Raw genomic sequence first — 13,536 nt, 5'->3', positions numbered from 1 at the left:
TGAAAAAAAGGGGGGTCTCCAAATTTTTTGTTGCTATTGTATCGAGTGGGGTGTCAAATGAAAGAAGAGAAAATTCTGAGTTCATAAATATAATTGTACTACAACATTAAAATATACCAAGCGACAGAAAAACAATTTTACTATAATATTTCAGCGTTTATTAAGACGACGCGATCGCAGTCGGGTTTTAGTTTTTAACTTTATCAATAAACACGCCACACACAACTAACGCACGTGCATAACCGTGCCACGCGAATATGGTCATTAAGGTGCTAAACGAGTTACGGTCTTTGACTGTACGTTGTTATACGATCAATTGCTCAATTAACCGTGTATGGCCGCTCTTATATCAAAAAGTCTCGAAATTGTATAATTTTAATTTCAATTGTTTTAGTAATTAAAAAAAAAATTAAGCTTTCGAGAGCTAGATTTTAGCATTCCTATTCACACATTTTATATCTTTTCATTTTTGGCTACAAAAAATGCCTTTTCACAGTTCATCATTAAAAGTCACATCAATTTAGGCACAGCCTTAAAGTGTACACACATTACCGTGTTGTAGTGAGTCGCAACTCAATCCGCATCCTTATGACAATTGTTGTGAGTAGGTATCACATAGCTCATTGCTGCAATCGAAATTGTTGTGATTGGCTGAATTTATGGTGTTTTTGCTGCAACAATGCATTTCAGACAATATAGCGAGAAAGTATATTCATATATTGTGATCTTAGAGGAGCGATTAAGCATAGCACAGCACAGCGCAAAATAGTTCAATGTTGATTGTTTACCCTTGAATGATAGCCACTGAGCTCATTTGACATTGGCTGATTTTACATTGCTGCTTCACTGAGTGATATTAAAATATTTTTCCGTAGAAAACCTTCAATGGATTAAAGGTAAATGTCAAATTATTTCGTCGGCTATCACTGAGCTAGCGAATCGCCGATGATCTCCTGTCGCTACAAGACAACGCAATACAGTAATGTGTTTGCAGCTTTACACATTTTTTACTAAGTCATTTTTAGTTTTAGATATAAAAAAAATTGTATTGATAATTTATAAATATTGCTATAAAGTATTATGTATGATTGATTGAATTATTATATTGAAAATATAAAATATGTTGATTTTTATTATAATTGACTTTTCATTTCTATCCCGAACTTCCTCGCTGGTTGTGACCTACGTTCAAATAGATGCACTTCGTCTGCTCGCTGTGCCATATCTTTTTGTCCACGCACATGCAAACTGTGGAGTCAACTGCCTTCTGCACTGTTCCCATTAAGAGCTCGTTCAAACAGGCTGCGTAAGGGCCGGCGCACATATGGCGGAGCGCAGCGCAGAGCATTTTTCAGTCAAAGTATTATCGACATTGTCCTCATTGAAATAATATCTAAAACCAATTGTGCATCCGTGCGGATACTCGCGCATCCGCGCGCAGTCCCGCTCGTGCTCGCGCATTCTCTTGTAGAAATTCGCGTCTACGGGTTTACGCGCGTCACTACGCACGTGTCACGTGTACGTGCTGCATACGCAATTGGTGTGAATCGGCCTTAGGCGGACCAACAAATTCCTGTGTGCGTAAAAGTTAACTGCGTTTTGCATGGAATTGAAACAGCGCCATCTAGTGACAAGGAGATGGCGCTGTTTCAATTCCATACTAAACGCAGTTAACTTTTACGCGATCGAATAGGTTAAAAATTTCCCACTAGGCACACCGAAAGGCTGGCAAAGCATCGGCGTTTCCTCTGATGCTACAAATGTTCGTGGGCGGTTCAATCACTTAACATCAGGTGACTCGTTATTTTTAATAAAAAAATCGTCGCACTGGTTAAGCAACACTGATTCAAGTCAGTAAATGGATGGTGCTCGATCTTTACCTTTCATCCGTGTCTCAGAGAGCACGTTAGCCGTTGGTTCCGGTTATCTACTTATCTACATATGATAACATTTTAATCGGACCATTATGTAAACATTAAATATTAGGTACCATAATATTGAATCAATTGATACCTCATTCGTCAAAATCGGCTCAGTAGTTTAGACGCTATGGTGGAACACACCTAAATACAAACCAACATACATAGACTGAGAATCATAACCCTTCCCTTTTCGCTTTGCCGTAGTCAGGTAAAAACCCAGAGAGAATTTCATTCAAAAATCTGTCACCATGACAACTAATAACAAATAAACAAAAAACTGTCGTTTGCGAACAAAAATCTCAAAAAATAAAATTAATTTATAAGAAAATCTAAATAGCAAATAATTTAAATAGCAACTTAAAAAAGCTGTCAAATTAAGTTAAAATGTCGAATTTGACCGGTTTTGACAGTGAAGCGGTAGGTTTTGACTGCGTAACCCAAGACTCGAGGCCGTGCAAGAGCAGTTCTTCCCAAACTACGGAGTTCAGTGCGAGCGGAGCTGGGTCCCAAACTAGTACGTCGAAGGACATTGGCTGTATGGTGCACCCTGACGACTTGACCGTTGAGGACGATGTGTTAAAGGAGTACCCGCCACCAGGTACCTACGGTTGATTTTTAACCCCAGAATTCAAATTCAAAATATTTTTATTCAATTAGACTTTTACAAGTTCTTTTCAATCGTCAAAAGCATCTACCACTGGTTCGGAATGCCTTTCCTACCGAGAAGAACCAGCAAGAAATTCGGCGGTTGCTCTTTTTAAAAGATTTGATATACAATATTATGCCATGTATAAAAGCAATTGAAGTCCTGCGCATTGCTGGAGCGAATTGCAGGTCAAATCCACGCTTTCCCAGAACCAGGGGTACTCGTATCATAGATTTTTTTTCTATCGTCTGGCTTTCCATAGATTAGCCAATGTCAGGTTTATAGTTATTTAAAAGTTATGGAAACTATACAAGTATGGACTTCGTCTGTGCCGCCGCTCGCCGACACACGCGCGGCACCTCTTTAGAGCGCTTCTCAGTCAGTCCCACCACCAAAAACACCAGTAAAACACAAAACCCGGCCATCCCTAACAAAAAAACACTCCAAAAAGCAAGAGCACGCGCGCCAGCAAACACCAACACAGGCGAAGTCCTCTATCAATCATAGGACAGCATCAATGTCAAAACATGGTTTTTGGCCAATCCCATTGGCTAAAAACCATGCTATTTATTATATGTATTATAGGTTTGACATTGACATGTAGGTATGCCTATGTACCTATCTGTGGCATTTGATTACTCTGTAGATTTTGATTTAATTTTTTAGGGTTCCGTACCTCAAAAGGGAAAACGGAACCTGTATAGGATCACTTCAATGTCTGTCTGTCTGTAAGAGCAGTTATTCCCAAACTACGGAGTTCAGTGCGAGCGGAGCGGGGTCCCAAACTAGTACGTCGAAGGACATTGGCTGCATGGTGCACCCTGACGACTTGACCGTTAAGAGGGGTGTTATAAGTTTGAAATATATATTCATCTGTGGCATCTCTGTATCTCCTAAACTGATGAACCGATTTTGATTTATTCTTTGACCTCAAATGGAAAAATGGAAGCATGGAGAAAGTATAAGTAGCTATTTTTGGAGAACATACAAGGGTAATCAATAGAACTGCTTTTAATGGAGATTCAGCCACACCTCTAAAGCCACTAAAATTTCACTGTGTGTACCGTACCTATAATGCGTAAAAAATAACTTCTCACGCGCCATTTTAGCTTTGCGTCGAATGCCATGTCAAAAGTCCTATTTTAGGTCCAAGGTGATCCGTACTTTTGCCCTATTTGTTAATCCAGGGTATAATCTATCTCTATTCCAAATCTCAGCCAAATCCGTCCAGTAGTTTATGCGTGAAAGAGTAACAAACATACATACATACACTTTCGCGTTTATATTAGTAGAATTTAGATTTGTGTGGAATTCCAGGTCTGAATGAGTTCCTGCGCAGAGTAGTTCCCGGCGTGATGGAGCAGCTCCAGCACAACGACAGGCAGCTCCTCGACAACTCCTCAGACTCTGACGAGGAAGAAGTTCTCACGGCTAAACTTCTGCAGGTTGGCATTCTGTTTAGCTGAGTTTACCTATAGTCATTGTACAGGTATTTGATGTACGACGGATGTTGCTGTATATATAGCGCCGTGTTCTCTACCAGGGTAGTAAGAAAAATATATATTATAATTCACAATTTTAAGTTACAATTCTTGGAACTACAACACGGTACAACGGGCTAGATGCAACTGACTAATCTCGCTACGTCGTCGCACGCGTAGCCTCTAAAATGCTAACACGCTAGAGCCTCTACAGTCATCATCATTGTCACCAACCGATTACACGTCACTGCAGGCAACCCGATGAGCTGCGTAAGGGGCATTTTTAGGATTCCGTACCTCAAAAAGATAACTGAACCCTTACAGGATCACTTTTTGTCTGTCTGTCAGGAAAACCTATAGGGTAGGTACTTCCCGTTCACATAGAATCATGAAATCTGGCAGTTAGGTAGATCTTATAGCACAAGTGAAAGAAAAAATCCGAAAACCGTGAATTTGTGGTTACATCACAAAAAAAATAGTATTTTCAATTTTCAAAGTAAGATAACGGGATCAACGGGAAGTACCCTATAGGTTTCTTGACAGGCACGACGGATAGACGGTGAGACAGACAGACAGACAGACAGACAACGAAATGATCCTCATCATCCTGATCATGATCTTTTGAGGTACGGAACCCTAAAAAACAGTAAATTTCAGATTTTTTACATAGCAACACCAGCACATACAAGGGGGCAGCGTGACACTTCACAAGATGGCGGCGTTAATTCCGATTTTGGTCACGGGCCAAAAGATCCTTGTCGCACTGTATGTGCTGAGACAATGGTGGTGATTGTTTTCAGGAGATTCAGGTGAAGCCGGACGGCTCGGGTGACCACCAGGCGTCCGTGCTGGGCGTGTCGTGGAGCGGCACCGGCAACTCCCTGGCGGTGTCGGTCGGGCGGGCGCAGCACGACGCGTGGTGCCACCACACCGGCGTCATCAGGGTGTACACTCTCAAACGCAGCGAGGACAGGTGGTCTGACCGCCTGGTCAAGTTCTTTTGTTGAGCTAAATCCATACTTCCATCCATATCCATACTAATATTACAAATGCGAAAGTGTGTCTGTCTGTCTGCTACCTTTTCACGGCAAAACATTTTAACCGATTCTGACAAGATATAGAGTTAGCTTATATCCCGGGGACGTACATAGGCTACTTTTTATCCCGGAAAATCAAAGAGCTCCCACGGGTTTCCTAAAGACCCATTCGCTTAACTGATCTGTATGAAAGGTACCGAGGTAGCTTGCGTCCATGTAATCGACATAGGCTACTTTTTATCCCGGAAAACCAAACAGTTTCCACGGGATCTGTATAAACCTAAATCGACGCGGACGAAGTCGCGGGCATCATCTAGTAAGCTAATAAAAAATAAAACAAGTGTAAATTAAAAATTTATAACACCCCCGACAAGTGAAGGTTACAGTAACTAGAAAAGAGCTGATAACTTTCATACGGCTGAACCGATTTTCTTGAATTATGGCTAAGAACACTCTCGATCAAGCCACCTTTCAAACAAAATAAACTAAATTAAAATCGGTTCATTAGTTTAGGAGCTACGATGCCACAGACAGATACACAGATACACACGTCAAACTTATAACACCCCTCTTTTTGGGTCGGGTGTTAAAAAAGTACGGACAAGGCAGACTTCGTATACCTTTGAGAACATTGTGGAGAACTCTCTCAAGCATGCAGTGCCCTCACGATGTTTTCCTTCGCCGTGAAAGTAAATCACCAGTGAAGTTCTATTCAGTGCGTGAGTCATTTTTCGCAGGTTAACATTTGGCATTCGACGAAGATCTACAGAGATAGGGGGAAGGGGGGCGGGGGGAATTTTTTCGACATTTTGCACGATAAGAATATAAAAACTATTAACTATGCACAAAAATATATATATTATATTTTTTTATATATATTATATTTATTCGTATTTGACATATTATATTATGCCTAAGTATAACTATTTATTATTATATTATTATTGTATGTAAGTATTTTATTTTGGTATTTATTGGAAGATATTTGTGTAACTATTATTGTGTAGCACTTGTACTAACCATTTTATAGATCTAGTACCATGGGAGCTATTCCACGTATTTATGCACCTTACTCACAACCTGCACGGGGAAGCTGGGTGAAATCTCTGTTTAGAGATAAGCATTTCCTATGTACATAGCTTAATTTATCTTAACTTTGTAACTACAATTTTGGTACATGAAAAATAAATATAAATATAAAAATGACTTACGCACTGAATAGTTCAACTCCACTGGACTTACTTTCATGGCGAAGGAAAACATTGTAAGGGCACAGCATGCTTGAGAGTTCTCAAAGGTGTGTGAATCCGCACTTGACCAGGCGGTCAAAACTTTTCTCATTTTGTGCGGAGAACCGTGCTTAGTAGTGATCCGGCGATGATGATACCCAGGCGCAGGAGTCGTCGGCCTGTTTCCTCTATAATATCTATGAATATACTTGACAATACAGCATTGTAAAGTCGAAATCTCCTGAGGATGCTCCGGTGTCGGGGCGAAACGTGCGTCGAGAGTAGTGGAAAAGTCTTGTGTGGTGTTGCATGTGCGTGGTGGTGGCAGTGCTTGCTTGGGAACTTGGCTTTATTGCTTGGTTGGGGAGGTAAGCGGTGCTTATCTTGTAACTGCATGTTTGACCATACAGATTTATTCTGTTGGCGGATTATAGCAAAATAATTTTTAACTGTTTCTTGCTAAACATGAACTTCCGCAAAGTAACGCCTGATTCTATCCAATATCTATGAATATATTTTTTCCCTGTACAGATTTGTGCATACGACAGATATAACGGAGAAGAACTGCGTGACCGTGCTGCAGTACCACCCTAATGTTGCTGCCCTGCTGGCATATGGTTAGTTAGTCAGTCTAAATGTGAAATGATTTGTAAAAAAAAAACCAGCCAAGTGCGAGTCGGACTCGCACTTAGTTAGTTTTTTTTTGAGGTACGGAACCCTAAAAAACGTTAAATGAGTTTCAACTTGACTCTTCTTAAGTAACATATTAAAGTGGTGGATTTTAATTTCGGTGGGTAGTTCTATCATTTCGGTGGTTAGTTCTAACATTTCGATGGCATCAAAGTTTTAAACACCTATTTTCATGAGTTCAAAGACATTTTGATGGCATTAAGGCCGATTTACACCAATTGCGTTCACGTGACACGTGCGTAGTGATGCGTGCAAACCCCTAACACACCGGGTTACGCATACATAAACGCTTTACGCAAGCGGTGTGTCATGTTTCATACAGTTCCATACATTACAACGTTTATGTGAATAGGGACAACATCTGGTGAAGTGGTCCTCTGCAACCTGAGGAATGGAGGTCTGGACGAGGGTACGCAGCTGGCGTCGCCCGGCGGCTGCCACGGCGCGCGGCGCGTGTCGGCGCTGCGGTGGGCCGACGCGCCTCTCGCCGAAGCCTTCCTGATGATGCAGACCAGCCGCCGGGGCGAACGCAGGGGTGCGGCCGACCAGGTGACCTTAAAAAACCATCCAAGTGCGAGTCAACCTCGCGCACCGAGGGTTCCGTACTCGGGTAATTTTTCCGACAGCAAAGTGATCCCATAAGGGTTCCTTTTTTCCTTTTGAGGTACGGAACTACATAAAGCGACAACTGCGCCCTCACTCAAGTGCCAAGAGAGCTTTGTCGGACTGTAGGTCGAATAGTTTTTCCCGTCCTTAGCTCTCCGAAATATATCTTGTAAAACACCAGCAGACAGAACCAACCTTGCGCCGATGTTCCAAACTTTGAAGCTTAGAACTGACCAGCGCTTGGTCACCAATGAGCCATCTAGCACGATGACCCACCGAATCAAATTCAAAATATTTTTATTCAATTAGACTTTTACAAGTACTTTTGAAGCATCTTCCACTGGTTCGGAATGCCTTTCTAATGTAGTATTATATTAGAAGAAAGAAAGAAAGAAAGAAAACTTTTTTTTATTAGGTTACTGTAACACTACAATGTATCTTAAAACTAATCGAGTTATACTACATAATATTATACTTATGAACTAAAGTGTACTAAAATGAATGTGTCACATGTGACCAAACATAGGTCTCCCACACAGCATAATGCTGCAGCAAGCTGCAGCGCTGGTTTTCAGTGGGAGCCTAAAAAGAAGCTGGCGTTATTTTGCGGAAGTCCATGATATACAAGGAACCAAAAGCTTAATTTGCTATAATCCGCCAAACCAAAGAAATCTGTATGGTGCAACATGCAGCATGCGACATGCACATGCAATTGCACTGCAATTAGGCATTGTACATCTCCTGAGGATGCTCCGGCGCGGTGTCGGGGCGAAACGTGCGTCGAGTGGTGTTAGGATTTGTGTGGTGTTGCGTGGTGGTGGTGCGTGTGGCTTGCTTGGTGGCTGGCTTTTCCTGCATATTTATCAGTGGGAGGGCGGCCGGTGTATGTCGCATGCTGCATGTTGCACCATACAGATTTCTTTGGTTTGGCGGATTATAGCAAATTAAGCTTTTGGTTCCTTGCCTTTCTAATGCATCAAGCTGGTACTTGGCAGAGCCATCCCACAAATGGCTGCAGTACTACACGATCGAACTTAATCCATCTGTTTCGCAACATTTCCAACGCTCCTTGTCTTCCAGGTCCTCATTTCAGCTGGGTCCGACGGGTCGCTGGTGGCGTGGCGCGCCAACGCCAGCGCGCAGGTGTTCCAGCGCATCGTGGGCTACGCGGTGGACGCGGCGCGCGGCTCCGCGCCGGATATCACGTGCTTTGACTTCATCAGGAGCTCCCCGCTGCGCCCCCTAGCTGAGAAGACGCCGGACGACATTTTTGTTGTTGGGTATGATACCATTTTTTGAATAATTTTTTTTTATTATAAAAATAGCGAATGTTTAGCAAATCTGCTTTTGACACAGCGAAAAACCATTAGCCCTAATGCACACGAGCGTTAAAAAAGCGTTGCGCTAAAACCCGGCGTTGCGCTGGAAATACAACAGTGTGCGATAAAAAAGCGTTGACGTGTGAACAGATACTTGGGAATGCATTTGTTTTATTTGAACGCTTTGTTAACGGACGTTAACAAGTGTAAATTAAAAATTTATAACACCCCCGACATGTGAAGGTTACAGTAACTAAAAAAGACCGAAAAGACCTGATAACTTTCAAACGGCTGAACTGATTTTCTTGGACTATTCCGCGCCTACTATCTAAAGTATCTGAGTTTTCCAAAACATCATTTTCAAATAAATAATTATGTATTTAGGCAACGTCCATCTTGACAGCTTGACATTTGTCAATTGACATCATATTATGAACCTAATGGTTATCTAACCTTCTTTTCTACAAGAAAACTAGAAAAGAGCTGATAACTCTTAAACGGCTGAACCAATTTTTTTGGATTATAGCTAAGAACACTCTCGATCAAGCCACCTTTCAAACAAAAAAAAGTAAATCAAAATCGGTTCATTCGTTTAGGCGCTACGATGCCACAGACAGGTACACAGATACACACGTCAAACTTATAACACCCCTCTTTTTGGGTCGGGGGTTAAAAAGCTCTCGTGCGAATTAGCCCTTTTAAGGTTTTTAAACATGATGTGTATCATTCCCTCTACTTATCAATAGGGTATGATCAGTGACGGATTAAGACTACATGATGCCCTAAGCAATCCATGCCTGTGGGCCCCCCTATCCGTATGTCAACTAGAATCGGTCTTTAAACCTTTACCGCCTAAAAACATTAGTTTTTTGTAAAATAAGATGTTGAGATGTAACGTACTTTAGAAGTGGAGTGGTTAAGTGCGACAACAATAAAAACCAAAGCATAATTTATTTATTTATTGAAATGCGCCTTGCGGCTTTCGGGGGCATTCGAATTGTCGAATGCACAAGCGGGCAGCGAGTGGGCAAGCGGGAGTGGGGTTATGACTCTAGATCGGACTCTATGTCAACTTTAAAACGCGCGAATTTTCAAATTAGTCCTAGAAACTCTTTTTGGTGTGGTTTTTGGTGACGTGAGTGAGACGTGATGCCCTAAGGGCGGATTTTTTTTGTGCTTCTTCTGGTGCCCCCTCAGACGTGATGCCCTAGGCAATTACTTAATTTGATTAAGGGTTAATCCGTCACTGGGTATGATTGTGTCACATAGTCTTTCCATAAACAGTATAGTATACATCATTTATTTATAGAAACACTGGATATTGTTATGAGATTAAGTTATATTTAATCACACTAATATTATAAAGGAGAAAGTTTGTATGTGTGTGTGTGTGTGTGTGTGTATGTCTTCACGCAAAAACTATTGGACGGGTTAGGCTGAAATTTAGAATGGAGATAGATTATACCCTGGATTAGCACATAGGTTACTTTTTCTCCCGGAAAATCAAAGAGTTCCCACGGGAATTTTAAAAAACCTACATCCACGCGAACGAAGTCGCGGGCATCAGCTAGTTCATAATAAATGGGGATCGTTACAATTTGTTAATGTTTATAGGATTTTAACTTGTGTTTAAAATTAACTTCGGTGAGTTCTGTTCTTTATTATCTGAACTATTTATTAGGCGAGAGATCAATGTATTCATTAAGCTGACGCCCGCGACTTTGTCCGCGTGGATTTAGGTTTTTCGAAATCCCGTGGGAACTCTTTGGTTTTCCGGGATAAAAAGTAGCCTATGTGCTAATTCAGGATATTATCTATCTCCATTCTGAATTTCAGCCAAATCCGTCCAGTGGTTTTTGCGTGAAGGAGTAACAAACATACACACAAACTTTCGCCTTTATAATATTAGTGTGATCATCATAATCAACCCATCTCCTTTCGGAATGAGAAACTTTTTTGAAGGCGCTAACTTTTATTAAGGTGGTACCAAGTAGGGGCATAAATTAAAAACCTCAATTTTTTATTTCCTACTTATTACAAGATATTGTAAGGTTATTTTTAAAAATTGATTTGAGTTGTCAAAAATAATATAAAATTAATAATTTATCTAATGCAGGTAGATTGATAAAATCGATATTTGGCTCATTCGATGTCATACAATCTGTTGCTAGGAGGCCAACAAGATTGAACTTGCATAAATACGGGTGTTTCGAAGGTTTTAGTTCAGTCTCCTTCTGAGATTCGGAGCGATATCGCATATTTTCGGTATTTGGATTGTGAACTGAATAATTAGATGTTGTGATAGCAATCACGCTCTAATTAAATTATTTATTTTGGCATTAGTTTGTTTAGATTAAAACTCTCGGATAACCTTACACATTAAACTTGTGTTTTTTGTGTTGGTAAATGAGAGGACATTCCAATAATTCCATAAAAATAATTAAATAATACCTGCTTTTCTGAGTGACGCCAATAATATGTTCCAGCTTTCAATTTTCCAAGAGCGTCGTCTGATGTTACTACATACTACATAACATTTTTACAATGTTCTTAACAGGTCTAAAACTGGCAAATTATTCCTGTGCAAGATCCAACCCCCGCATAGTCAGTCCGAATTACTGGACCCCGTATACGACGTCCTGGAAGGTCACGCCACGTGTGTGCTGGACGTGGCCTTCAACTCGCAGAGACCAGGGGTCTTCGTGTCCGTATCTATGGACTCTGAGCTGAGGGTCTATGACATAGCCCAAGAGACGCCGTTGAAGGTATGGGACCCTGACCTCATTTATCATCATCACAAAGCACTACAACGCTGGGTGGGCGTTGGCTTGGTCAGGCAAACTCCGCAATCGGGGCCGGTCAAATGCCAGGTTAGCCAGCTTTCATTTTACAGTGCATCATCACTTACCACCAGGTGAGATCGCAGTCAAGGGCTAACTTGTATCTGAAGAAAAAAAAGTTGTTAGTTTCGAGTTGAGTCGAGAGAACTTGAGTGTTGCAGGTGATGTGCCTGGACGCGCCTATATCGTGCATGTGCTGGCTGTCGCCGCCGTGCGTGGTGGTGGGGCTGTCCAGCTGCGAGGAGCTCCTGCGGGTGTACAATGTGTGCGGCGGCCGCGCGCTGCCAGTCGGCGGGCTGAGCGGCCGCGCAAACGTGAGCTGTCTCGCGGTTAGCCACAGCGGGTGAGTGACAAAAATGTTGAAATTTTGTTATTTAATCTATGTGTCCAACAAGGATCTTTTGGCCCTTGAATGACATTGACAGTCGGGCGTAGTTGTAGAACACAAGTGTAAATTAAAAATTTATAACACCCCCGACAAGTGAAGGTTACAGTAACTAGAAAATAGCTGATAACTTTCAAACGGCTGAACCGATTTTAGTGGATTATAGCTAAGAACACTCTCGATCATTAATTATTCGAATATTATAATAACACAACCCGTAACACAGGTTTTCCTAGTACGGGTGTCAAAGCACTCACAAAAAAAAAAAACTTTATTTTACTTTGTGCTTTACTTTGTTTTGTATTCTCCGTTTTGGAAGCCCTGTTTTCCGAAACACAGTTTTTACTAGTTCAGGAAACAGGTGCACATGCAGTAATGTTTATTATTATAACTAATTGTGTTTTGTTACGTTTATGTTACATTTGTTTCTGAGCCAAATAAATTTATCTTATCTTATCTTATAATCGAAATTAATTAAAGATTTTTATATTAACCTGTGAGGATGATACTGCCACTGTCGGAATCAGAATGCCATAAGCCTACGTTGTCGTATTGGTTTAGTAGGCTTATGGCATTTTAATTGCGACAATGGCAGTGAGGATGATACTGCTACGAATTTCGCGGGCAAGTCCGTCTCATGCCCCTTAACAATGTAACTTATCAATAATCATGAGTACCTTCTTATCACCTGTCTTCGTTTCTGTTAACGTTCTGGTTACACCATGGTTTCTTTGTTTTCTCAGGTCGTGTCGCATTGCTGCAGGGGACGAGTGCGGCACGGTGCGCGTGTGGGAGCTGCCGTCGCGACGCATCAAGCTCTCCGCGCTAGACCTAGACTTTTAGAACTTAGGATAGTACTTAGTAGGTCACTGCATCCAAACGATAGAATGCCAAAAAGAAATACAGATTTTATTTTAAGTAAGCATTGTTGTTTTAATTCATCATCATCATCATCAGCCTGTGGACGTCCACTGTTGGACATAGGCCTTCCCTAAAGAGCGCCACCACACCCGGTCCTCAGCCTTCCTCATCCAGCCACTTTCCGCCAGCCGCTTTATATCGTCAGTCCACGAGGCGTCCCACATTAATTTTAATTCATACAAGGAATCAAAAGCCTAATTTACTATTATAATCTGCTGAAACAGACAAATCTGTATGGTGCAACAAGCAGCATGCCATATGCACCGCCCGCCCTCCCACTGCTAAACGTGCAGGACAAGCAAGCCACCACCAAACAAATCGCAAAGGTTCTTGATCCTTGGTCACCACAGAGTATCTGAGGGGTTCTTAAAAGTCCATTCGTTTAACCGATTTATATGCAAATTGGTTCAGAGGTAGCTTGCGTCCCGAAGATTGGCATAGGCAACTTTTTATCCCAGAA

At 41.5% G+C, this 13,536-nt stretch overlaps 3 protein-coding genes across 5 annotated transcripts in view; 2 read left to right on the top strand and 1 right to left on the bottom strand.

Annotated features, from left to right (window-relative positions):
* LOC123878323 (zinc finger protein 2 homolog) overlaps positions 1-13,536 on the bottom strand; it is a 364,832-nt gene that overhangs the window by 180,978 nt on the left and 170,318 nt on the right. The gene's annotated exons all lie outside the window — the stretch shown is intronic.
* The window catches only part of LOC123878314 (zinc finger protein 436-like), a 382,404-nt gene that overhangs the window by 251,509 nt on the left and 117,359 nt on the right, over positions 1-13,536 (top strand). The window lies entirely within an intron of this gene.
* LOC123878342 lies at positions 2,220-13,078 on the top strand. Its single transcript, XM_045925525.1, has 9 exons — positions 2,220-2,520; positions 3,886-4,013; positions 4,850-5,022; positions 6,847-6,932; positions 7,358-7,554; positions 8,692-8,891; positions 11,488-11,695; positions 11,932-12,113; positions 12,899-13,078. The coding sequence occupies exons 1-9, from the start codon at positions 2,307-2,309 to the stop codon at positions 12,996-12,998; spliced, it is 1,488 nt and encodes a 495-aa protein (XP_045781481.1). The 5' UTR covers positions 2,220-2,306; the 3' UTR covers positions 12,999-13,078.

This window comes from Maniola jurtina, chromosome 26, assembly GCF_905333055.1.
Source record: "Maniola jurtina chromosome 26, ilManJurt1.1, whole genome shotgun sequence".
Classification (NCBI taxonomy): Eukaryota; Metazoa; Arthropoda; class Insecta; order Lepidoptera; family Nymphalidae; genus Maniola; species Maniola jurtina.
This window is presented reverse-complemented; position numbering and strand designations above follow the sequence as displayed.